The sequence below is a fragment of the Pristiophorus japonicus genome, chromosome 3 (genome assembly GCF_044704955.1).
Source record: "Pristiophorus japonicus isolate sPriJap1 chromosome 3, sPriJap1.hap1, whole genome shotgun sequence".
Lineage (NCBI taxonomy): Eukaryota > Metazoa > Chordata > Chondrichthyes > Pristiophoridae > Pristiophorus > Pristiophorus japonicus.
Genome location: NC_091979.1, coordinates 209,174,046 through 209,198,762, shown reverse-complemented (window position 1 = coordinate 209,198,762; position 24,717 = coordinate 209,174,046). Strand labels below are relative to the sequence as shown.

The 24,717-nt window shown below is 47.4% G+C and overlaps 1 protein-coding gene across 1 annotated transcript in view; it reads right to left on the bottom strand.

The window, feature by feature from the left end:
• Positions 1-24,717, bottom strand: part of LOC139255129 (receptor tyrosine-protein kinase erbB-4-like) — a 1,872,364-nt gene that overhangs the window by 859,022 nt on the left and 988,625 nt on the right. The window contains exon 12 of the mRNA XM_070873872.1: positions 2,391-2,590. Within this exon, the coding sequence (XP_070729973.1) occupies positions 2,391-2,590 (200 nt within the window). The remainder of the gene's footprint in view (positions 1-2,390; positions 2,591-24,717) is intronic.

The window sequence follows — 24,717 nt, the reverse complement described above, 5'->3', positions numbered from 1 at the left end:
AACCGGAAGTGGTTGAGGCAGATAGCTTAGATGCTTTCAAAAAGAAACTAGACGAGTACACGAGAAAAGGGAATAGAAAGATATGGTGAAAGGCTGAGATGAGGTAGATAGAATGGGAGGATACTCATTTCTTTCTTCATTCATGGGATGTGGGCATTGCTGGCAAGGCTGGCATTTATTGCCTTTGAAAAGGTGGTGGTGAACCACCTTCTTGAACCGCAGAGGGCAGTTAAGAGTCAACCACATTCCTGAGCGTCTGGAGTCATATATGGGCCAGACCAGGTAAGAACAGCAGATTTCCTTCCCTAAAGGACATTAGTGAACCAGATGGTTTTTAACGACAATCTAGAAATTTCATGGTCATCATTACTGATACTAGCTTTTCATTCCAGATTTATTTAATTAACTGAATTTAAATTCCCCAGCTGCCATGGTGGGATTTGAACTCATGTCACATGAAATCTTTAGTCCAGGCCTCTGGATTACTAGTCCAATAAGATAACCACTATGTTATGTGGGACTAGTCGGGCTTGTTTCTGTGCTATAAATATTCTGTGTAAAGATATTTTATTTCACTTCTGTGTAATGTAATGAAATATCTTATTTTACTCATCACCTTCAGGATCTCTATTCAATTTCAGCAGAGAAGTGCTATCTATTGGTAATCCATTGCAGCTTGAATTCTCATCACTTTACAGTGCCCACATCACAGTGACAATATCACAAGATATACCACGTCATTTAAATGCATCAACTACAGTGTTACTAATTTATTACAATGTATTACACACTGGAAGCCTCCGTCCGCCCAAATGCCGCCCAAAGTGCCGCCAAGGTACCGGACGGTACTTTGGCCGGGATATTCATCACCGGGGTTTCTCGAAGGTCGGCGGGCGGCAAATACACTACGTGCACCAGCAATCTGGGCGGCAGCGGGCAGAAGGTCTCATTCTCAGTGGCAGAGGCGCTTGCTGCCCAAGTGCCGCCGAGAATGGAGTCGGGCCTACGGTGGGTCGAAGACCTGAAAAAAATTCAGGTAAGTCACTGTTGGAAAAAAAAAATTAAAATGTTCAGTTACCTTTTTTTCAGGTTCTTCATACTTATCGTCGGGGACAGACCAGCATCCTTGCAACGGTCACCTCTGTTCTGACGCCGACTCCCGCCGACTCCCGTCCACAGGAATCTGGGAGTTCGGTGGGCGGGAGGCCACTCGGCCTTCCGCTGACGTCAGCGGGAGGTTCCCGGCGGCTCTCCCCTCCCGCCCAATCCAGCCCGCCTCCAAAGTTGCACTGGGCGGATCTTCAGGAGGAATGTCGACGGCAGTGGGCGGCGTCAGCGGCAGCGAGCGGTGAGATGATGAATTTCGGCCCCTTGGATTCAGTGACATCGGTCACTCCCATAAGCAGTCCCCAGATCTCCTATGATCCAGAGCAAACCTATACTGCCGATTAAACAGCAGTGTGATCTGGGAATCATAGAAGTCTTGTTGTGTACACCAGCTACTGTGATCTCACACATGATTGTGCGCATTTTCCTGTCTTTTTGGATAGTGGACAGAAAATGAAATGAGGCACAATTGTAAACCAACAAACTAGTTCATTTTATATAAAATGCATGAAGGAATAGAATACATTCCTAACAACATTTTCCTCCCACTTCTTGTTCCATGAAAATGATAAAAATTCAAGCATGGCAGTAAATTCTGCAGAAATAGACCATTTCAAGCCAGTTAATCCCAAGCTAACAGTCCCAGAGCTACAAAAATCTGCATAGCTAAATGGGCTCATGCCTGGCATGTCTCTCTTTGGGTAGCCATTTAACAATTTAAAATCACCCAGGCTTGTAGTTCATGTTAATCAAAAATGCTGCATTTGCGATCAGAAGAAGCATTATAAATTGTCAAGGTGTTGCCCAGACAATGCCATCAAAACCCAACATACTACATGTGGTACCTGTCATCAACCCCCCCTCCCTTCTACACTGTGCCATGCCATACACCCTGAAAAGGAAACTTGTGCCCCTGTTCTAGTTTCTCACTCCCTTTTCAGTACAAACTCCTTCAAGTCGCAATTGCTGACAAGGCACATCCCTGTGTATCCCATAAAAAAATGTTTAAATTGCAACTGATATAGAACAGGGTAGAGTGAGGTGGACAGAAATAGAGGGGATAATTTAAATCTAACTCGCCGGGCGGAAATCCTACGGGATCAGATGGAACGTCGGATTCACGCCCCACCCAATACTACTCTCCAGTGAGTAAAATCGGGCAGGGTGGAAAACCAGAGTTGCACCCGATCCCGTCAGTTTCTCAACGGGTGGGTTCTGTTAAAATTCCCCCCCCCCCACCCGCCCTTCCCAGCCCCGCGCTTACCCTGGCTGGTGCTACTTACTGCAGTTCTGTGAATTTCTGTTGTTCTTTATGACTGGTTTTTGCAAACTGGTTCTGAAGAGCACGGTCCAGTTGACTGTATGATAATAGCACAGGCTGGGATTGTCAGACACATACACATTGCCTGCACTGATTTCCATCAGGGACTGGAAGTGAAGGGATGTTATCCACTGTTGTTTCAGAATCAGCAGGGAGATCCCACTACATAAGGGGAACAAAATTACACTTTGTTGATTAGAACACACAACTGTCACACACCACCTGACATTCACTACACCATTGTCCAAATTCTGGCGGGGAACCTCGGTTGAAAGCCGTGCCTATCAGGTGCGCTGCCCGTTATTCACCATCCGATGCCTGCGGTTCCTCAGTAGGCGCAGCCAGCGGGTGAGACGATGCACCAGTTGCATGCCTTCAGAAAACCAGACTGCTGCTATCCGCACTGAAAGAGTTTTACTCAATTTTCCTTTGTTGTAAATATGGTGCTTTTTAAACATGAGACCCAGTGTCAGCATGAAGCTCCCATCTGCTCTGCCCCATAGTCTCTCGATTGCAGCCTCAGAATTGCAGTCCAGCTGTGCAGTGTGACATGTGACCACACCAGCCTGACTGAGGTTTCCAATTCTGAGCGAGTAAGGGGCAGTTTTTATATTATGCCAACTAGGAACTGGATATAACACCCCGTCCCACCCCCAAACCCCCAACTCATTCCATGTACAATACTTATATCCGAGGAGACGTTCATCCCATCGGTCTTGGATTGTTTTGAACCCAGGTCTCAGAGGTGAACGGTCAGTGTCCAACCGACTGCACTACCCCCTTTTTAATCTTTCCTGGGATGTGCGCATCACTGGCAAGACCAGCATTTATTGCCCATCCCTAGTTGTCCTTGAGAAGGTGGTGCTGAGCCACCTTCTTGAACCGCTGCAGTCCTTGTGATGAAGGTACTCGCAAAGAACAGTTAGGGAGGGAGTTCCAGGACGCTGACCCAGCGACAATGAAGGAACGGCGATATATTTCCAAGTTGGGCTGGTGTGTGACTTGGAGAGGAACTTGGAGGTGGTGATGTTCCCATGCGCCTGCTGCCCTTGTCCTAATAGGTGGAAGACGCCATGGGTTTGGGAGCTGCTGCTAAAAGCAGCTTGGTATTGATAGTGCATTCTTTTGTCTGTTTTTTGTGTGGAAGGACCTGGTTCCAGTGGGAAGTCCCTGTCAAAAGAAAGCATTTCACTCTTAACAATGAATGTGACATTGATTGTATGTAACCACGGGATCTACAAGCCCATGGTGAATAATTGAGACATAAAGCTGGATGTACGTGGTGTGATCTCGTCTGTATTCCTTTGAGAAATGCTAAAAAAGCCCTACAATTAAAGCAAGTACAGTAATTAACTGAATTGAGAAAGAAAATACATATTGTGTGGAAGCTTGCAGCCATCCCACCCCATCTCATCAGTTGTGACTGCATCATTATTTTAACAGCATGCAACAGCTCAGGGCATTTCCAAAAGGCAACATGTCATTTTGACATCAGATGGAGTACTACAGGGTGCACGTGTGTTGGGGCAATGTAATAATGTCATTCTGCTGGCCAGTTTACTAACTTGGAATTCGACGCTCACAGCAAATGAAAGGATGGCACGGAAGCTTTCGAATACAACTGTCAAGTGATCCCTTGGAGCTAAAGGCTTCTTTCTTGCTTCACCTGACCTTGATTGATTACAGGTACCCTTCCGTTAGGTAAGGCTGAATATGAAAGGTAACATATGGAAAGCCTGTCATTTTCCTCTCCTTCCTCTAATGAATAGAGTTTCCCTGGAACCACACTGTTAGGATCTTGCCTCACAAATATTTAATGTGCTGGGGTAGAAATTGCCCACCCCGTTTCGGTGGATTTTACCAGAGCTGCGGTTCAGGTCATCCCTTGAGCGACAGTCTGCTCTTTGTTTTATTTTTTGCCTTGATTCAGAAGTTGGTCTTAATGGGGGTGGTGAACAACAACTGAGGGGCAAAAACGCGACGGTGACAGCAACTGAGGGGCAGAAGTTGGGGGCGGAGTAGAGTCACCGTCGCCAAGACGTCGTCATGGCGCCGCGTCACCATGGCTCTCCCCGTCACTTAAAGGAGAGAGGCTCTGCGATTCCAAAACTTCAGCCCACTGGGCCACCTGGGAGGGTTTCGGCCGGGTCAGAGGTCTGGCACCCAAGAGGGGGTGCCACGCTGCCTGTTGGCAGCCTGGGCAAACCCGGGGGCATAAATATCGGGCTGACATGGCAGTCGGCCGAAAGAAAAAAACATGGCGGCAGCGGCAGTGCATCTTCTCCTTTAAGGGAAGCCACTCTGTCGCTGCAGAAGGTCACAGCCTCACTGGACCACCGGGAAAAAGTTTGTTTTGTCACCGCCTGGCGGGCCAAAGATTTTCCGAGGGGAATGTTGCCGTCGGGGGGTTAGATCAGCAGTGCGCACGGTGATGATGCGCTTAAGACAGATTGGCAGCAGGGGAGTGGTAAGGGGGGATCGGGGCACCGCCGGGAAACCTCAGGGGGCAATTGTGCTATCAGCGACCATTCCACCAAAAGTCGCCGGCTGCTCCACTCTGCAGCGTGGCCGCCGATTTGCGATGGTAACAGGCCTTAAGCAAAGGGGCAATTTCGGCCCCCTTGTCTGCAATTCCTCTCTCCACTATTTTAATGGAGGAGTTAACCCATTGATCATAAATTCTTGAAGCCTTTGTACACTAATATTCCATACTATAATTTCAGGGCCTCTGTATTTTGAGGGTTCTATTAGAATACCATCCTTTCATAAGAACATAAGAAATCGGAGCAGGAGTAGGCCCTCAAGCCTGCTCCGCCATTTAATAGGATCATGGCTGATCCAATCATGGACTCAGGTCCATTAACTTGCCTGCTCCCCATAACTCCTTAATCCTTTATCGGTTAAGAAACTGTCTATCTCTGTCTTAAATTTATTCAATGTCCCAGCTTCCACGGCTCTCTGAGGCAGCGAATTCCACAGATTTACAACCCTGAGAGAAGAAATTCCTCCTCATCTCAGTTTGAAATGGGTGACCCCTTATTCTAAGATTATGCCCCCCAAATTCTCATCTCCCCTATCCTCTCTGCATCCACCTTGTCAAGCCCCCTCATAATCTTGTACGTTTCGATAAGATCACCTTTCGTTCTTCTGAATTCCAATGAGTAGAGGCCCAACCTCCTCAACCTTTCCTCGTAAGTCAACCCCCTCTTTTACTAGGAGATTGTTTATTAATCCTCTCTCATTACACAGGACCAGATCCAAGATAACCTGCCCCCTGGTTGGTTCCGTTACATTTTGCCCAAGGAACCCATCCCTTCTGCACTCTATGAACTCTCCCTGAAGGCTACCCTGACCAATTTGATTTGTCCAATCAATATGGAGGTTAAAATCACCCATGATTATTGCTGTTCCCTTTTTACAAGCCCCCGCTATCTCCTGGTGTAGACTCTGACCAACAGAGTTGCTACTGTTAGGGGGCCTATAGTCTACACCCACCAGTGACTTTTTCCCCTTATTATTCCTTATCTCCACCCAAACTTTAGAACATTCTGATCATTTGAGCCAATATCGTTTCTCACTGTTGCAGTGATTCCATCCTTTATCAACAGAGCAACCCCACCTCCTTTTCCTTTCTGTCTGTCCTTCAGGATTGTCAAATACCCCTAACTATTTAATCCCCAGTCCTGGTCACCTTGCAACGACGTCGCTGTAATGGCTATCAGATCATACCCGTTTGTCTCAATTTGTGCCGTCAACTCATCTATTTTGTTACGAATGCTATGTGCAGTTAGACAAAGTGTCTTTAAATTTGATTTTTACCCTTTTTTCCTGCTTGTTTCCTCTCACCTTCAAACTCACTTTCTTTATTTTTGCTTTCTAATTCCAGCTTTACTCTCCTCCCGAATGAATCTATTTTCAGGTTCCCATCCACCTGCCAAGCTAGTTTAACAGCACTAGCAACACTAACAATTTCAATCATAGAATCATAGAATGATTACAGCACGGAAGGAGGCCATTCAGCCCGTCGAACCCACCTCTCTGCAAGAGCACCTCAGCTACTCCTACCCCCCCGCTCTTTCCCCAAAACCCTGCACATTTTTTTCTTTCAGGTACTAATCCAACTCCCTTTTGAAAGATGTGATTGAGTCTGCCTCTGCCTCCCTTTCAGGCAGTGCAATCCAGATCCTTACCACTCGCTGTGTAAAAAAGCTTTTTCTTCTTTTGCCTTTGGTTCTTTTGCCAATTACCTTAAATCTGTGTCGTCTGGTTCTCAAACCTTCTGCCAATGGGAACAATTTCTCTCATAAGAACATAAGAACCTAAGAAATAGGAGCAGGAGTAGGCCCTCGAGCCTGCTCCGCCATTAAATACGATGATGGCTGATCTGATCATGGACTCAGGACCACTTCCCTGCCTCTCCCCCTAACCCCTTAATCCTTTATCAGTTAAGAAGCTGTCTGCTATGCCCATAATAAAGGATGAAACTGAGTACTGTGTACAATGAGCAAGTGTGACCTTAGCTCCTTCAATAAGACTCCAGAGTGCAGGTACCTCGTGGGTGGCCTGCTCATATACCGTGCTCCCAAGAGATGCTGGGATCCCTTGGGACTCCAACAGGTAGCACTCTGGTGGTAGTGTGATACAGGTTATAAGGGGTTAAATATATAACATCATTCCCCCATGAAATCAACAGTACACTTATTTAAAAGGTGAGATGATCTGGGGCTTTTCGCTCTCTTGTCGATCGTTTCGGTACAAATGCGGGTGTGGGTGAGTAGGTTAGTGTTATATATATAAACCTGTAAATACATTGTGTAGCCACCAGAAGGCTCATCCCCTGGAGTCCCAAGGGATCCCACAATCCCTTGGGAGTCCAGGTACTTAAGGAGGCCTCATAGGCTGGAGAGGCACTCTGGAGACTTGCAATAAAAGACTACGGTCACACTTTACTTTGAGCTCAGAGTATCCAGTCAGACTCTTTCTTCATATATAACAACTGGCGACGAGATACAGATGACGAAGCCAACGATGCAGAGAACAGTGGGCATCCTGCAGAAATTTTCGGAGGAGATGATTGGGAAACCTTCGTGGAGTGACTCCTACGATGGAGCGGTGCACAAGCTACCACTCTGGGTGGTACCAGGCGATGGTTCCACGCTGCTTGGCAGGAGATGGCTGGGAAAGAAAAGCTAAAACTGGGACAACGTCCGAGCGCTCTCGTCCATTGACGACACTTCGTGTGCCCAAGTCTTAATTAAATTCCCCTCGCTATTCGATCCAGGCATCGGGAAATTCCAAGGAGCAAAAGTGCAGATCCACCTAATTCCGGGGGCGTGACCCTTCCATCATAAGGCGAGAGCGGTACCGTACATGATGAGAGAGAGGGAGATCGAGCTGGACCGGCTGCAACGAGAGGGCATCATTTCGCTGATTGAATTCAACGAGTGGGCCAGGCCAATTTTTCCAGTCCTCAAGGGAGACGGCACCATCAGAATCTGTGGTGATTACAAAGTACCTATCAATTGTTTCTCCCTGCAGGATCAATACTCACTACCAAAGGCAGACGACCTTTATGCGACGCTGGCGGGAGGAAAGACATTCAAGAAGCTAGACTTGACCTCGGTCTACATTACGCAGGATCTGGAGGAATCATCGAAGAGCCTCACTTGCATCAACACGCACAAAGGTCTCTTCATTTACAACAGGTGCCCATTTGGGATTTGATCAGCCACGGCGATATTCCAGAGAAACATGGAAAGCTTACTGAAGTCGATCCCGCGCACAGTGGTTTTCCAGGACGACATTGGTCGGGGCACAGTCGAGCATCTGCAGAACCTGGAGGAGGTTCTTAGTCGACGCAACCACATGGGGCTCAGGTTAAAATGCTCGAAGTGTGTTTTCCTAGAGCCTGAAGTGGAGTTCCTGGGGAGAAAAATCGTGGCGGACGGCATCAGGCCCATCGATTCGAAGGCGAAGGCAATCGAGAATGCACCGAGGCCACAGAACGTGACGGAGCTGCGGTCTTTTCTCGGACTCCTGAACTACTTTGGTAGCTTCTTACCAATTCTCAGCACACTGTTAGTACCACTGCATGCCTTACTGTGTAAAGGAGATGAATGGGTATGGGGTAAAAGCCAAGAAAATGCCTTTGTAAAAGCTAGAAAATTGTTATGCTCAAACAAATTGCTTGTGTTGTATGATCCATGTAAGCGTTTGGTACTAGCATGTGCTGCGTCGTCGTATGGGGTCGGGTGTGTATTGCAATAAGCTAATGAATCTGGAAAAATTGTAACAGGTTGCTTATGCATCCAGAAGTCTACAGCATAATTGAAAAAGAAGCATTAGCGTGTGTTTATGGGGTAAAAAAAATGCATCAATATCTGTTCGGGCTCAAATTTGAATTGGAAACTGACCATAAGCCGCTTATATCCCTCTTTTCAGAAAGCAAGGGGATAAATACGAATGCATCAGCCCGCATCCAGAGGTAGGCGCTCACATTGTCCACATACAACTATGCCATCCGCCACAGGCCAGGCACAGAAAACTGTGCCGATGCTCTCAGTAGGCTGTCACTGCACACCATGGGGGTGGAAATGGCACAGCCCACAGATTTAGTCATGGTTATGGAGGCATTCAGAGTGAGCAATCACCCATCACAGCCCGACAGATTAGAATCTGCATGAGCCAGGACCCCTTACTGTCCTTAGTAAAAATTTGTGTGCTTCACGGGAGCTGGTCCAGTGTCCCAGTGGAATGCAGGAAGAGATAAAGCCGTACTAGTGGCGCAAAGATGAAATGTCTATGCAGGCAGACTGCCTTCTGTGGGGCAATCGGGTCATGGTCCCCAATAAGGGCAGGGACACTTTCATCAGTGATCTCCACAGTACCCACCCAGGCATCGTAATGATGAAAGCAATAGCCAGATCCCATGTGTGGTTGCCTGGTATCAATGCGGATTTAGAATCCTGCGTGCACAAATGTAACACATGCTCGCAGTTAAGCAATGCACCCAGGGAGGCGCCATTAAATTTATGGTCTTGGCCCTCCAAACCGTGGTCCAGGGTCCATGTCGACTATGAAGGCCTGCTTTTGGGTAAAATGTTCCTAATGGTTGTAGATGCGTACTCCAAATGGATTGAATGTGAGATAATGTCAGCAAGCATGTCCGCTGCCACCACTGAAAGCCTGCGGGCCATAATTGCCACGCACGGCCTGCCTGATGTCCTTATGAGCGACAACGGGCCATGTTTCACCAGTGCCGAGTTCAAAGAGTTCATGACCTGTAATGGGATCAAACATGTTACATCTTCCCCATTCAAACCAGCATCCAATGGTCAGGCAGAGAGAACAGTGCTTGAAGAGGGTAACTGAAGGTTCGCCTATCCCGAGACCTGCTTAGCTACCACATGAGACCCCATTCACTCACTGGGATTCCACCCGCTGAACTGCTCATGAAAAGGGCACTTAAGACAAGGCTCTCGTTAGTCCACCCTGATCTACATGAACAGGTAGAGAGCAGGCAGCTCCAACAAAGTACATATCATGATAGCGCAAATGTGTCATGCAAAATTGAAATCAATGATCCTGCATTTGTATTCAATTATGGACAAGGTCCCAAGTGGCTTCCCGGCACTGTTGTGGCCACAGAGGGGAATAGGGTGTTTCGGGTTAAACTTTCAAATCGACTCATCCACCGGAAATACCTGGACCAAATCAAACTCAGATTTACAGACTATCCTGAGCAACACACATTGGACCCTAACTTCTTTGACCCCTCAACATACACACCAGTGGCAACCGACACCGCGGTTCACCACGAAGCAGAACCCATCACCTGCAACAGCCCAGCAGGACTCACCACACCAGGCAGCCCAGCAGGCCAGCTGCACAGCAGCCCAGCGAGGGCCCAACAAACGATTCACCAAAACCAACATTTGCACCGACATAATCAACCAGGGAAAGAAAGGCCCCAGATCGACTCACCTTGTAAATAGTTATACTTTTGACTTTGCGGGGGAGTGTTGTTATATATGTAAATCTGTATATACCTTGTGTAGCCACCAGAGGCTCATCCCCTGGAGTCCCAAGGGACCCCACAATCCCTTGGGAGCACAGGTACTTACAGAGGCCTAACAGGCTGCAGAGGCACTCTGGAGACCTGCATTAAAAGACTAAGGTCACACTTTACTTTGATATCACAGTATCCAGTCAGACTCTTTATTCATACTTAACAGTTAGTTCTTCACTGGGCTGTTGGGCAGCCGGCCTTGCCGGGCTGCTGGGGATGGTGAGTTCGGCTTCGTGGTCAACCATGATGTCAGTTGCCACTTGTGTGTGTGTTGGTGGGTCAAAGTTGGTGGTGTCTTCTTCGGGTTGTTCGTAGTTGTTGGTGAACTGCAATTTGATTTGATCCAAATGGTTTCTGTGTGCTTGTCCATTGGCCAATTTGACCTGAAACACCCTACTCCCCTCTTTGGCTGTGACCGTGCCAGCGAGCTATTTGGGACCATGTCCACAATTGAGCAAAACACAGGATCATTGATCTCAATATCGCACGGTCATGGTACACACTTTGTTGATGTCGCTTGTCCTCCACGTGATCATGGAGATCAGAGTGGACAAGAGGATGCCTTGTTTTTAGTGCCTTTTTCATGAGCAGCTCGGCTGGGGGAACCCCGGTGAGTGAGTGGAGTCTGGTGCGGTAGCTGAGCAGCACTCGGGACAGCCGGGTCTGCAGGGAGCCTTCCGACACACGTTTCAAGCTTTGCTTGATGGTCTGAACTGCGCGTTCTGCTGGCCGTTGGATGCAGGCTGGAACGGGGTAGATGTGACGTGTTTGATCCCATTGCGCGTCATGAATTCCTTGAATTCAGCACTGGTGAAGCACGGCCCATTGTCGCTGACTAGGACATCAGGCAAGCCGTGGCAAACATGGCTCGTAGGCTTTCAATAGTGGCCGTGGACGTGCTTACAGACATTATCGCACATTCAATCCATTTTGAGTACGAGTCCATGACAACCAAAAACATTTTGCCTAGAACTGGGCCCGCATAGTCCACATGGATCCTCGACCAAGGTTTGGAGGGCCAAGACCACAAACTTAGCGATGCCTCTCTGAGTGCATTGCTCAGCTGAGAGCAAGTGTTGTACTGGTGCATGCATGAATCTAAATCTGAGTCGATGCCTGGCCACCACATATGGGATCTGGCTATGGCTTTCATCATTACAATGTCTGGGTAGGTGCTGTGCAGTTCACATATGAACGTATCACTGCCTTTCTTGGGCAAGACCACGCAATTGCCCCACAACAGACAGTCCGCCTGCAGGGATATTTCGTCTTTGTGCCTGTGGAACGGCTTAATTGCCTCCTGCCTTGCCGTTGGGACACTGGGCCAGATCCCATGGAGGACACAGTTTTTTTACCAAGGACAGTAAAGGATCCTGGCTGGTCCAGGTCCTGATCTGGCGGGCCGTAACAGGGGGACTTTTCATTCTCGAATGCCTCCATGACAATGAGCAAGTAAGCTAGCTGTGCCATTTCCACCCCGGTAGTGGGCAATGCAGCTGACTGAGAGCATCTGCGCAGTTCTCTGTGCCCGGTCTGTGGCGGATTACATAGTTGTATGCCGACAGCATGAGCGCCCATCTTTGGATACAGGCAGAGGTATTGGTGTTAATTCCTTTGCTCTCAGAGAGCAGCGATATGAGTGGCTTGTGGTCAGTTTCAAGCTCAAACTTGAGGCCAAATAAGAACTGGTGCATTTTTTTTACCCTGTAAACGCACGCCAGAGCCTCTTTTTCAATCATGCTATAGGCCCTTTCGGCCTTGGACAAACTCCTGGACGCATAAGCGACCGGTTGCAAGATCCCCGATTCATTAGCCTGTTGTAACACACACCCGACATGTATGACGACGCATCGCAAGCTAGCACTAATCGTTTACAAGGGTTATACAGGACAAGCAGTTTGTTTGAACAGAACAGATTTCTGGCTTTCTTAAAGGCAGCCTCTTGTGAATTCCCCCATACCCAGTCGTCTCCCTTGCGCAGTAGCGCATGTAGGGGTTCTAGCAGGGTGCTTAACCCAGGTTGGAAATTACCGAAATAGTTAAGGAGTCCCAGGAACGACCGCAGCTCCATCACATTCTGTGATCTCGGCGCGTTCTTGATGGCCTCCGTCTTGGCGCAGTGGGTCTGATGCCATTTGCCGCGATTCGTCTTCTAAGAACTCAACCTCCAGCAACAGGAAAACACACTTCGAGCGTTTCAACCTGAGCTCCACGCAATCCAACCAACTAAGAACCTCTTCCAGATTCTTCAAGTGCTCAATGGTGTCCCGACCTGTAACCAGTATGTCGTCCTGGAAAACCACGGTGCGAGGAACCGACTATAGCAGGCTCTCCACGTTCTGTTGGAAGATTGCCGCGGCCGACCGAATCCCGAATGGGCACCGGTTAAAGACGAACAGACCTTTGTGCGTGTTGATGCAGGTGAGGCCTTTCGAAGACTCCTCCAGCTCCTGCATCATTTAGGCTGAGACAGGTCCAGCTTGGTGAACGTCTTCCCTCCAGCCAGGGTCGTGAATAGGTCGTCTGCCTTGGGTATCGGGTACTGGTCCTGTAGCGAAAAATGGTTAATCGTTACTTTATAGTCCCCAGAAATTCTAACCGTGCCGTCCTCTTTAAGTATTGGAACAATCGGACTAGCCCACTCGTTGAATTCCACCGGCACGATGATGCCTTCTCGCTGTAGCCTATCAGCTCAATTTCCACTTTCTCACGCATTATGTACAGTACCGTCCGTGCCTTGTGGCGGATGGGTCGGGTACCGGGAACCAAATGGATCTGCACTTTCGCCTCCAAGAAGCTTTCAATGCCTAGCTCGAACAATGATGGGAACTTGCTCAGAACCTGGGCACATGATACGTCGTCGACGGACGAAAGTGCTCGGATGTCGTCCCAGTTCCAGCGGATTTTTCCAAGCCAGCTTCTGCCAAGCATCGTGGGGGGGGCCATCCCCTGGCACAATCCACAGCGGGAGTTCGTGTACTGCTCCGTCAGAGGAGACTTTGACTTCTGCACTGCCAATTACAGGGATTAGTTCCTTGGTGTAAGTCTTTAGTTTGGTGTAAATGGGGCTGAGCTTGGGCCTGTGTGCCTTTTTGCCCCACAGCCTGTCAGAGGCCTTTTTACCCATTATGGACTGACTCCCACCTGTGTCCAGTTCCATAGATACTGGAATACTGTTCAGTTCATCTTTCAACATTATTGGTGGACATTTCGTGGTGAATGTGCGTACCCTGTACACTTCCGCCTCCTCGGTACGAATCTCCAATTCAGCCTGATCCACAGTGGATCAATCTTCCTCTGCAATGTGGTGGTTTGCAGGGTTTGCAGCTCACCTGCACATTCGCTGGAGGTGTCCCATTGTTCTGCAACCATTGCACGCATAGTGCTTGAAGCAGCATTGATGGGGCCGATGATCACCTCCACAGCACCAACAAGGTGTTAACTGCCTCGCATTAACGATTGATGCCGGAATCTGAGTCATCTGAGGTTGGGCAGCAGCAGCCAGCGTGTACGATCTGCCATATATATTTCTGCTCGAAACTGACATTACTTTATGCACAGTACTGGCTGAAACTTCTTTACTCTGCGAAATCTGTTTGGTGTTGTCGCTGGTGGACATAAATACCTGGCCTATCGTTATGGCTTTACTTAGGTTTGGAATTTCTACAGTCAACAGTTTACAAAGGATTGTCTCATGGCCAATGCCCAGTACAAAAAAGACTCTCAGCATTTGTTCTAGGAATGCCTCAAACTCACAATGTCCTGCGAGGCGCCTTAGTTCGGCGACATAGCTCGCCACTTCCTGGCCCTCCGATCGTTGACACTTGTCGAACCACTATTTCGTCATCAAAACGCTTTCCTTAGGATTTAGGTGCTCCCGGACCAGCCTACACAATTCTTCGTAGGATTTCTCTGTTGGTTTTGCCGGAGCTAGGAGGTTCTTCATGAGGCCATAGGTTGTTGCCCCACAGACAGTTAGGAGGATCGCCCTTCATTTGTTAGCGTTCTCGTCCCTTTCCAGCTCGTTGGCCATGAAGTATTGGTCGAGTCTCTCCATGAAGGCCTCCCAATCGTCCCCTTCTGAGAACTTCTCCAGGACACCAACTGTTCTTTGCATTTTCGCGCGGTTGTTCGTTACCTCGTCGCCAATTGCTATGCTCATAATAAAGGATGAAACTGAATACTGTGTACAATGAGCAAGTGTGACTTTAGCTCCTTTAATAAGATTCCAGAGTGCAGGTATCTCATGGGTGGCCTGCTTACATACCGCACTCCCATGCTGGGATCTCTTGGGACTCCAACCGGTAGCACCTTTGGTGGTAGTGTAATACAGGTTACAAGGGGTTAAATACATAACACTGTCTATCTCTGTCTTAAATTTATTCAGTGTTCTGGATTCCACAGCACACTGAGGCAGCGAATTCCACATATGTACAACCTTCTGAAAGAAGAAATTCCTCCTCATCTCAATTTTAAATGGGCAGCCAAATCCTAAGATTATGCCGCCTAGTTCTAGTCTCCCCTATCAGTGGAAACATCCTCTCTGCACCTACCCTGTCAAGCGCCCACATAATCTTATACATTTCGATAAGATCACCTTTCATTCTTCTGAACTGCAATGAGTAGAAGCCCAACCTCCACAACCTTTCTTCAAAAGTCAAACCCTCATCTCCGGAATCAACCGAGTGAACCTTCTCTGAACTGTCTCCATAGCAAGTATATCCTTTTGTAAATATAGAAACCAAAACTGGACGGAGTATTCCAGGTGTGGCCTCACCAATACCCTGCATAACTGTAGCAAGACTTCCCTGCTTTTATACTCCATCCCCTTTGCAATAAAGGCCAAGATTCAATTGGCCTTCCTGATCACTTGCTGTACCTGCATACTATCCTTTTGTGTTTCGTGCACAAGTACCCCCAGGTCCCGCTGTACTGCAGCACTTTGCTATTTTTCTCCATTTAAATAATAACTTGCTCTGATTTTTTTCTGCTAAAGTTCATGACCTCACACTTTCCAACATTATACTCCATCTACCCAATTTTTGCCCACTCACTTAGCCTGTCTATGTCCTTTTGCAGATTTTTTGTGTCCTCCTCACACATTGTTTTTACTTCCATCTTTGTATCGTCAGCAAAGTTGGCTACGTTACACTCGGTCCTTTCTTCCAAGTCGTTAATATAGATTGTAAATAGTTGGGGTCCCAGCCATGATCCCTGCGGCACCCCACTAGTTACTGATTGCCAACCCAAGAATGAACCATTTATTCCGACTCTCTGTTTTCTGTTAGTTAGCTAATCCTCTATCCATGCTAATATATTACCCCCAACCCCGTGAACTTTTATCTTGTGCAGTAGCCTTTTAAGTTGCACCTTGTCAAATGCCTTCTGGAAGTCCAAATACACCACATGCACTGGTCCCCCTTTATCCACCATCTTCATTACATCCTCAAAGAATTTTGCTATTGAGGGAGTGCAGCGAAGGTTCACCAGACTGATTCCAGAGATGGCTGGATTGTCATATGAGGAGAGACTGGATCAACTGGGCCTTTATTCACTGGAGTTTAGAAGGATGAGAGGGGATCTCATAGAAACGTATAAGATTCTGACAGGACTGGACAGGTTAGATGTGGGAAGAATGTTCCCGATGTTAGAGAAGTCCAGAATTAGGGGACATAGTCTTAGGATAAGGGGTAGACCATTTAGGACTGAGACGAGGAGAAACTTTTTCACTCAGAGAGTTGTTAACCTATGGAATTCCCTGCCGCAGAGAGTTGTTGATGCCAGTTCATTGGATACATTCAAGAGGGAGTTAGATAAGGCCCTTACGGCTAAGGGGATCAAGGGGTATGGCGAGAAAGCAGGAAAGGGGTACTGAGGGAATGATCAGCCATGATCTTATTGAATGGCGGTGCAGGCTCGAAGGGCCGAATGGCCTACTCCTGCACCTATTTTCTATGTTTCTATGTGACTTCCTCTTCATAAATCCATGCTGACTCTGCCTGGCCGAATTATGCTTTTCCAAATGTCCTGCTACTGCTTCTTTAATAATGGACTCCAACATTTTCCAAACCACAAATGTTAGGCTAACTGGTCTATAGTTATCTGCTTTTTGTCTGCCTCCTTTTTTAAATAGGGGCATTACATTTGCAGTTTTCCAATCTGCTGGGACCTTCGCAGAATCCAGGGAATTTTGTTAAATTACAATCAATGCATCCACTATCCCTGCCATTAATTCTCTTAAGACCCTAGGATGCAAGCCATCAGGTCCAGGGGATTTATCCGCCTTTAGTCCCATGATCTTACTGAGTACCACCTCCTTAGTGTTTGTGATTGTGTTAAGTTCCTCCTCCCCCTCTAGCCCCTTGACTATCCACGGTTGGGATATTGTTTGTGTCCTCTACCGTAAAGACTTGATACAAAATATTTGTTCAGGGTTTCTGTCATCTCCATGTTACCCATTACTAATTCCCCGGTCTCATTCTCTCGGAGACCAACATTTACTTTAGCCACTCTTTTCCTTTTTATATACCTAATGAAACGCTTGCAATCTGTTTTTTTTTCATGCTGTTTAGTTTCATAGTCAACATCCCTTTCTTAATCATTTTTTTTTTAGTCATTCTTTGCTGGCTTTTAAAAGCTTCCCAATCTTCTGTCCTCCCACTAGATTTGCCACTTTGTATGCCCTTGTTTATAATTGGATACCATCCTTTATTTCTTTAGTTAGCCACGGAAAACTATCTTTTCTTTTACACCCTATTCTCCTCATTGGAATATATTTTTCTTGAGGGTTGTGAAATATCTCCTTAAATGTACGCCATTGTTCATCAAACTTCCTTCACTTTAATCTATTTTCCCAGTCCATTTTAGCCAACTCTGCCCTCATACCTTCATAGTCTGCTTTATTTAAGCTTAGTACGCTGGTTAGTGATCCAACTTTCTCACCCGCCATATGAATTTGAAATTCAACCATGCTATGATCACTCATTCCAAGGGGATCTTTGACGAGGAGATTGTTTACTAATCCTGTCTCATTACACAGGACCAGATCTAAGATAGCCTGCCCCCTGGTTGGTTCCGTTACATACTGCTCAAGGAACCCATCCCTTCTGCACTCTATGAACTCTTCCTCAAGGCTACCCTGACCAATTTGATTTGTCCAATCAATATGGAGGTTAAAATCACCCATGATTATTGCTGTTCCCTTTTTACAAGCCCCCACTATCTCCTGGTTTAGACTCTGACCAACAGAGTTGCTACTGTTAGGGGGCCTATAGACTACGCCCACCAGTGACTTTTTCCTCTTAGTATTACTTATCTCCACTCAAACTGTTTCAACATCCTGATCATTTGAGCGAATATCGTTTCTCATTATTGCTGTGATTCCATCCTTTATCAATAGAGTTACCCCACCTCCTTTTCCTTTCTGTCTGTCCTTCCAGATTGTGAAATACCCCTGAATATTTAATTCCCAATCCTGGTCACCTTGCAGTCACGTCTCTGTAATGGCTATCAGATCATACCCATTTGTATCTATTTGTGCCGTCAACTCATCTATTTTGTTACGAATGCTACAAGTTAGACAAAGTGCCTTTAAACTTGTTATTATATCCTTTTTTCCTGCTTCTTTCCTCTCACCTTCAAACTCACTTTCTTTATTTTTGCTAGCAATTTCAATCATAGAATCATAGAATGATTACAGCACGGAAGGAGGCCATTCAGCCCATCGAACCCAGCTCTCTGCAAGAGCACCTCTGCTACTCCCACTCCCCCGCTCTTTTCCCATTACCCTGCACATTTTTTTCTTTCAGGTACTAATCCAACTCCCTTTTGAAAGATGTGATTGAGTCTGCCTCCGCCTTCCTTTCAGGCAGTGCATTCCAGATCCTAACCACTTGCTGTGTAAAAAAGTTTTTTCTTCTGTCACCTTTGGTTCTTTTGCCAATTACCTTAAACCTGTGTCATCTGGTTCTCAAACTTTCTGCCAATGGGAACGGTTTCTCTCATAAGAACATAAGAACCTAAGAAATAGGAGCAGGAATAGGCCATATGGCCCCTCGAGCCTGCTTCGGCGTTTAATACGATCATGGCTGATCTGATCATGGACTCAGGTCCACTTCCCTACCCGCTCTCCATAACCCTTTAATCCCTTATCAGTTAAGAAGCTGTCTATCTCTGTCTTAAATTTATTCAATGTCCCAGCTTCCACAGCTACCTGAAGCAGCGAATTCCACAGATTTACAACCCTCTGAGAGAAGAAATTCCTCCTCATCTCAGTTTTAAATGGGCGGCCCCTTATTCTAAGATTATGCACCCTAGTTCTAGTCTCCCCCATCAGTGGAAACATCCTCTCTGCTGCCTTCCTGTCAAGGCACACATAATTGTTATGTATTTAACCCTTGGTAACCTGTTTCACACCACCACCAGAGGGCCTACCTGTTGGAATCCCAAGGCATCCCAGCATTCTTTAGGAGCACTGTATATAAGCAGAACACCCGTGAGGCACCTGCACTCTGGAGTCTTGTTAAAGGAGCTAAGGTCACACTTACTCATTGTTCACAGTACTCAGTTTCATCCTCTATTATGAGTGTATCAATTGGCGACGCGATAACAAAAAACCATGCGAAAATGCAAAGAACATTTGGTATCCTGGAGAAGTTCTCAGAAGGGGACGATTGGGAGGCCTTCATGGAGAGACTTGACCAATACTTCGTGGCCAACGAGCTGGAAGGGGACGAGAATGCTGCAAAACGAAGGGCGATCCTCCTTACCGTCTGTGGGGCAACAACCTATGGTCTCATGAAGAATCTTCTAGCTCTGGTAAAACCAACAACTAAATCCTATGAAGAATTGTGTACGCTGGTCCGGGAGCACCTAAATCCTAATGAAAGCGTTTTGATGGCGAGGTATCGGTTCTACACATGTCAACGGTCGGAGGGCCAGGAAGTGATGAGCTACGTCGCCGAACTAAGGCTCCTCGCAAGACATTGCGAATTTGAGGGATTCCTAGAACAAATGCTGAGAGACTTTTTTGTGCTTGGCATTGGCCATGAGGTAATCCTCCGCAAACTGTTGACTGTTGAAACTCTGAATCTGAGCAAAGCCATAACGATAGCCCAGGCATTCATGTCCACCAGCGACAAAACCAAACAAATTTCACAGCATAAAGAGGTTTCGCCCAAAGGAACATCATTTTCGAGCAGGAATATACATGGCAGAACATACACACCAGCTCCTGCATGACCTCAGATGACCCAGAGTCCGCCATCAATCGTTAATGCGAGGCAGTTAATACCCTGTGATCATCGGGCCCATCAATGCCTCTTCAAGCATTATGCGTGCAACGGTTGCACAACAAGGGACACCTCCAGTGAGTGTGCAGGTGAGCTGCAAACCCTACAAACCACCACATTGCAGAGGAAGATCGATTCACTCTGGATCAGGCTGAATTGGAGACTCGAACCGAGGAGGCAGAAGTGCATGGGGTGCACTCCTTCCCCACGAAAAGTCCACCAATAATGTTGAAAGTTGAACTGAACGGAATTCCAGTAGCCATGGAACTGGACACAGGTGTGAGTCAGTCCATAATGACTAAAAAGGCCTTCGACAAGCTGTGGGGCAACAAGGCACACAGGCCCAAGCTCAGCCCCATTCACACCAAGCTAAGAACTTACACCAAGGAACTGATCCCTGTAATTGGCAGTGCAGAAGTCAAATTCTCCTATGATGGAGCAGTCCACAACTCCCACTGTGGATTGTGCCAGGGGATGGCCCCAAACTGTTTGGCAGAAACTGGCTGGGAAAAATCCGCTAGAACTGGGGCGATATCCGAGTGCTTTTGTCTGTCGATGATGCCTCATGTGCCCAGGTTCTGAGTAGATTTCCATCATTGTTCAAGCCAAGCATTGGAAGCTTCCCCGGGGCGAAAGTGCAGATCCATTTGGTTCCCGGTACGCAACCCATCCACCACAAAGCACGGGCGGTACCGTATATGATTCGTGAGAAAGTGGAAATTGAGCTGGACAGGCTGCAGCGGGAAGGCATCATCGTGCCGGTGGAATTCAACGAGTGGGCCAGTCCGATTGTCCCGGTACTTAAAGGTGACGGCACGGTCAGAATTTGTGGGGACTATAATGTAACGATTAACCATTTTCCACTACAGGACCAGTACCCACTACCCAAGGCAGACAATCTATTTGTGACCCTGGCTGGAGGGAAGACATTCACCAAGTTGGACCTGACCTCGGCCTACATGATGCAGGAGTTGGAGGAATCTTCAAAAGGCCTCACCTGCATCAACAAAGGTCTGTTCATCTATAAACAGATGCCTGTTCTGGATTCGGTCGGCCGCAGTAATCTTCCAACAGAACATGGAGAGTCTGCTAAAGTCGGTCCCTGGCACCGTGGTTTTCCAGGACGACATACTGGTTACAGGTTGGGACATCATTGAGTACTTCTGGAAGAGGTTGTTAGTCGGTTGGATCGCGTGGGACTCAGGTTGAAACGCTCGAAGTGTGTTTTCCTGGTGCCGGAGGTCGCGTTCTTGGGAAGAAGAATCACGGCAGACGGCATCAGACCGACTGACGTCAAGACAGAGACCATCAAGAACGTGCCGAGACCACAGAATGTGACGGAGCTGCGATCGTTCCTGGGAGTCCTTAACTATTTTGGTAATTTCCTACCCGGGTTAAGCACCCTGCTAGAACCCTTACATGTGCTGCTACGCAATGGAGACAACTGGGTATAGGGGGAAATCACAAGAGGATGCCCTTGAGAAAGCCAGAAATCTATTGTGTTCAAACAAACTGCTTGTCCTGTATAACCCATGTAAACGATTAGTGCTAGCTCACAATGCGTTGTCATACGTGTCGGGTGTGTGTTACAACAGGCTAATGAATCGGGGATTTTGCAACCGGTCGCTTATGCGTCCAGGAGTTTGTCCAAGGCTGAAATGGTCTACAGCATGATTGAAAAAGAGGCACTGGCGTGCATTTACGGGGTGACAAAAATGCACCAGTACTAGTTTGGCCTCAAGTTTGAGCTTAAAACTGACCACAAGCCGCTCATTTCGCTATTCTATGAGAGCAAAGGGATTAATACCAATGCCTCTGCCTACATCCAAAGATGAGCACTTACGCTGTTGGCGTACAACTATGTAATCCGCACAGACCGGGCACAGAGAACTGTGCTGATGCTCTCAGTTGGCTACCATTGCCCACCACCGGGGTGGAAATGGCTCAGCTTGCGGACTTGCTCATGGTAATGGATGCATTCGAAAATGAAAAGTCACACGTTACGACCCGCCAGATCAGGACCTGGACCAGCCAGGATTCTTTACCGTCCTTGGTAAAAAACTGTTTACTCCATGGGAACTGGTCCAGCGTCCCAGCGGAGATGCATGAGGCGATTAAGCCACTCCACAGGCGCAAAGACGAAATGTCCTTGCAGGCGGACTGTCTGTTGTGGGGTAATCGTGTGGTCTTGCCCAAGAAGGGCAGAGAAATGTTCATTTGCGACCTACACAGTACCCACCCAGGCACTGTAATGATGAAAGCCATAGCCAGATCCCATGTGCGGTGGCCCGGCATCGACTCAGATTTAGAGTCAGGCGTGTGCCAATGCAACACTTGCTCTCAGCTGAGCAATGCACCCAGAGAGGCACCGCTAAGTTTGTGGTCGTGGCCCTCCAAACCGTGGTCGAGGAACAACGTGGACTATGCGGGCCCATTTCTAGGCAAAATATTCTTGATTGTCGTGGATGCTTATTCAAAATGGATTGAATGTGCAATAATGTCTGTAAGCACATCCACAGCCAACATCGAAAGCCTACGAGCCATGTTTGCCACACACGGCCTACCTGATGTCCTAGTCAGCAACAATGGCCCGTGTTTCACCAGTGCTGAATTCAAGAAATTCATGACCCATAATAGGATCAAGCAGGTCACATCTGCCCCGTTCAAGCCCGCATCCAACGGCCAGGCAGAACGGGCAGTTCAGACCATCAAGCAAAGCTTGGAACGCGTGTCGGAAGGCTTCCTGCAGACCCGGCTGTCCCATGTGCTACTCAGCTACCGCACCAGATCCCACTCGCTCACCGGGGTTCCCCCAGCTGAGCTGCTCATAAAAAGGGTGCTCAAAACAAGGCTCTCTCTTGTCTACCCTGATCTCTATGATCACGTGGAGGGCAGGTGACATCAACAAAGTATGTACCATGACCGCGCAAACTTGTCACGCGATATTGAGGTCAATGATCCTGTGTTTGTACTCAATTATGGGCATGGTCCCAAATGGCTCACTAGCACGGTCATAGCAAAAGAAGGGAGTAGGGTGTTTCAGGTCAAATTGGCCAATGCACTAATGTGCAGAAAACATTTGGACCAAATCAAATTGCAGTTCACCAACAGCTACGAACAACCCGAAGAAGAACTTTGACCCTCCAACACACACACAAGTGGCAACTGACATCATGGTTGACCACGAAGCCGAATTCACCATCCCAGCAGCCCGGCAAGGCTGGCTTCCCAGCAGCCCAGTGAAGAACGAACCAACTCACCCACACCCGCACTTGTACCAAGACGATCGACAAGGGAACGAAAAGCCCCAGATCATCTCACCCTGTAAATAAGTGTACTATTAAATTTACGAGGGAGTGATGTTATGTATTTAACCCTTGGTAACTTGTATCACACCACCACCAGAGGGCCTATTGTTGGAGTCCCAAGGGATCCCAGCATCCCTTGGGAGCACTGTATATAAGCAGACCACCCACGAGGTACCTGCACTCTGGAGTCTTATTAAAGGAGCTAAGGTCACACTTACTCATTGCTCACAGTACTCAGTTTCATCCTTTATTATGAGCGTATCAATAATCTTATACGTTTCGATAAGATCCCCTCTCATTCTTCTGAAATCTAATAAGTGGAGGCCCAACCTCCTCAACCTTTCCTCATAAGTCAACCCACTCATCTCTGGAATCAACCTAGTGAACCTTCTCTGAACTGCCTCCAAAGCAAGTATATCCTTTTGTAAATATGGAAACCAAAACTGTACGCAGTATTCCAGGTGTGGCCTCAGCAATACCCTGTATAACTGTGGCAAGAGTTCCCTGCATTTATACTCCATCCCTTTTGCAATAAAGGCCAAGATTCCATTGGCCTTCCTGATCATTTGCTGTACATTCATACTATCCTTTTGTATTTCATAGAAACATAGAAAATAGGTGCAGGAGTAGGTCATTCAGCCCTTCGAGCCTGCACCACCATTCAATAAGTTCATGGCTGATCATTCACCTCAGTACCCGTCTCCTGCTTTCCCACTATACCCCTTGATCCCTTTAGCCGTAAGGCCCATACCTAACTCTCTCTTGAATATATCTAACGAACTGGCATCAACAACTTTCTGTGGTAGAGAATTCCACAGGTTCACAATTCTCTGAGTGAAGAAGTTTCTCCTCATCTCAGTACTAAATGGCTTATCCCTTATCCATAGACTGTGACCTCTGGTTCTGGACTTCCCCAACATCGGGAACATTCTTCCTCAATCTAACCTGTCCAGTCCCATCAGAATTTTATACGTTTCTATGAGATCCCCTCTCATTCTTCTAAACTCCAGGGAATACAGGGCCAGTCGATCCAGTCTCTCCTCATATATCAGTTCTACCATCCCGGTAATCATTCTGGTGAACGTTCACTGCACTCCCTCATTAGCAAGAACGTCCTTCCTCAGATTAGGAGACCAAAACTGAACACAATATTCCAGGTGAGGCCTCACCAAGGCCCTGTACTACTGCAGTAAGACCTCCCTGCTCCTATACTCAAATCCCCTAGCTATGAAGGCCAACATGCCATTTGCCTTCTTCACCGCTGCTGCACCTGCATGCCAACCTTCAATGACTGATGTACCATGACACCCGAGTCTCGTTGCACCTTCCCTTTTCCTAATCTGCCAGCATTCAGATAATATTCTGCCTTCACATTTTTGCCCCCAAAGTGGATAACCTCACATTTATCCACATTATACTGCATCTGCCATGCATTTGCCCACTAACCTAATCTGTCCAAGTCTCCCTGCAGCCTCTTAGTAGCCTCCTCACAGCTCACACCACCATCAAGCTTAGTGTCATCTGCAAACTTGGAGATATTACACTAAATTCCTTCATCTAAATCATTGATGTATATTGTAAATAGTTGGGGTCCCAGCACTGAGCCCTGCGGCACTCCACTAG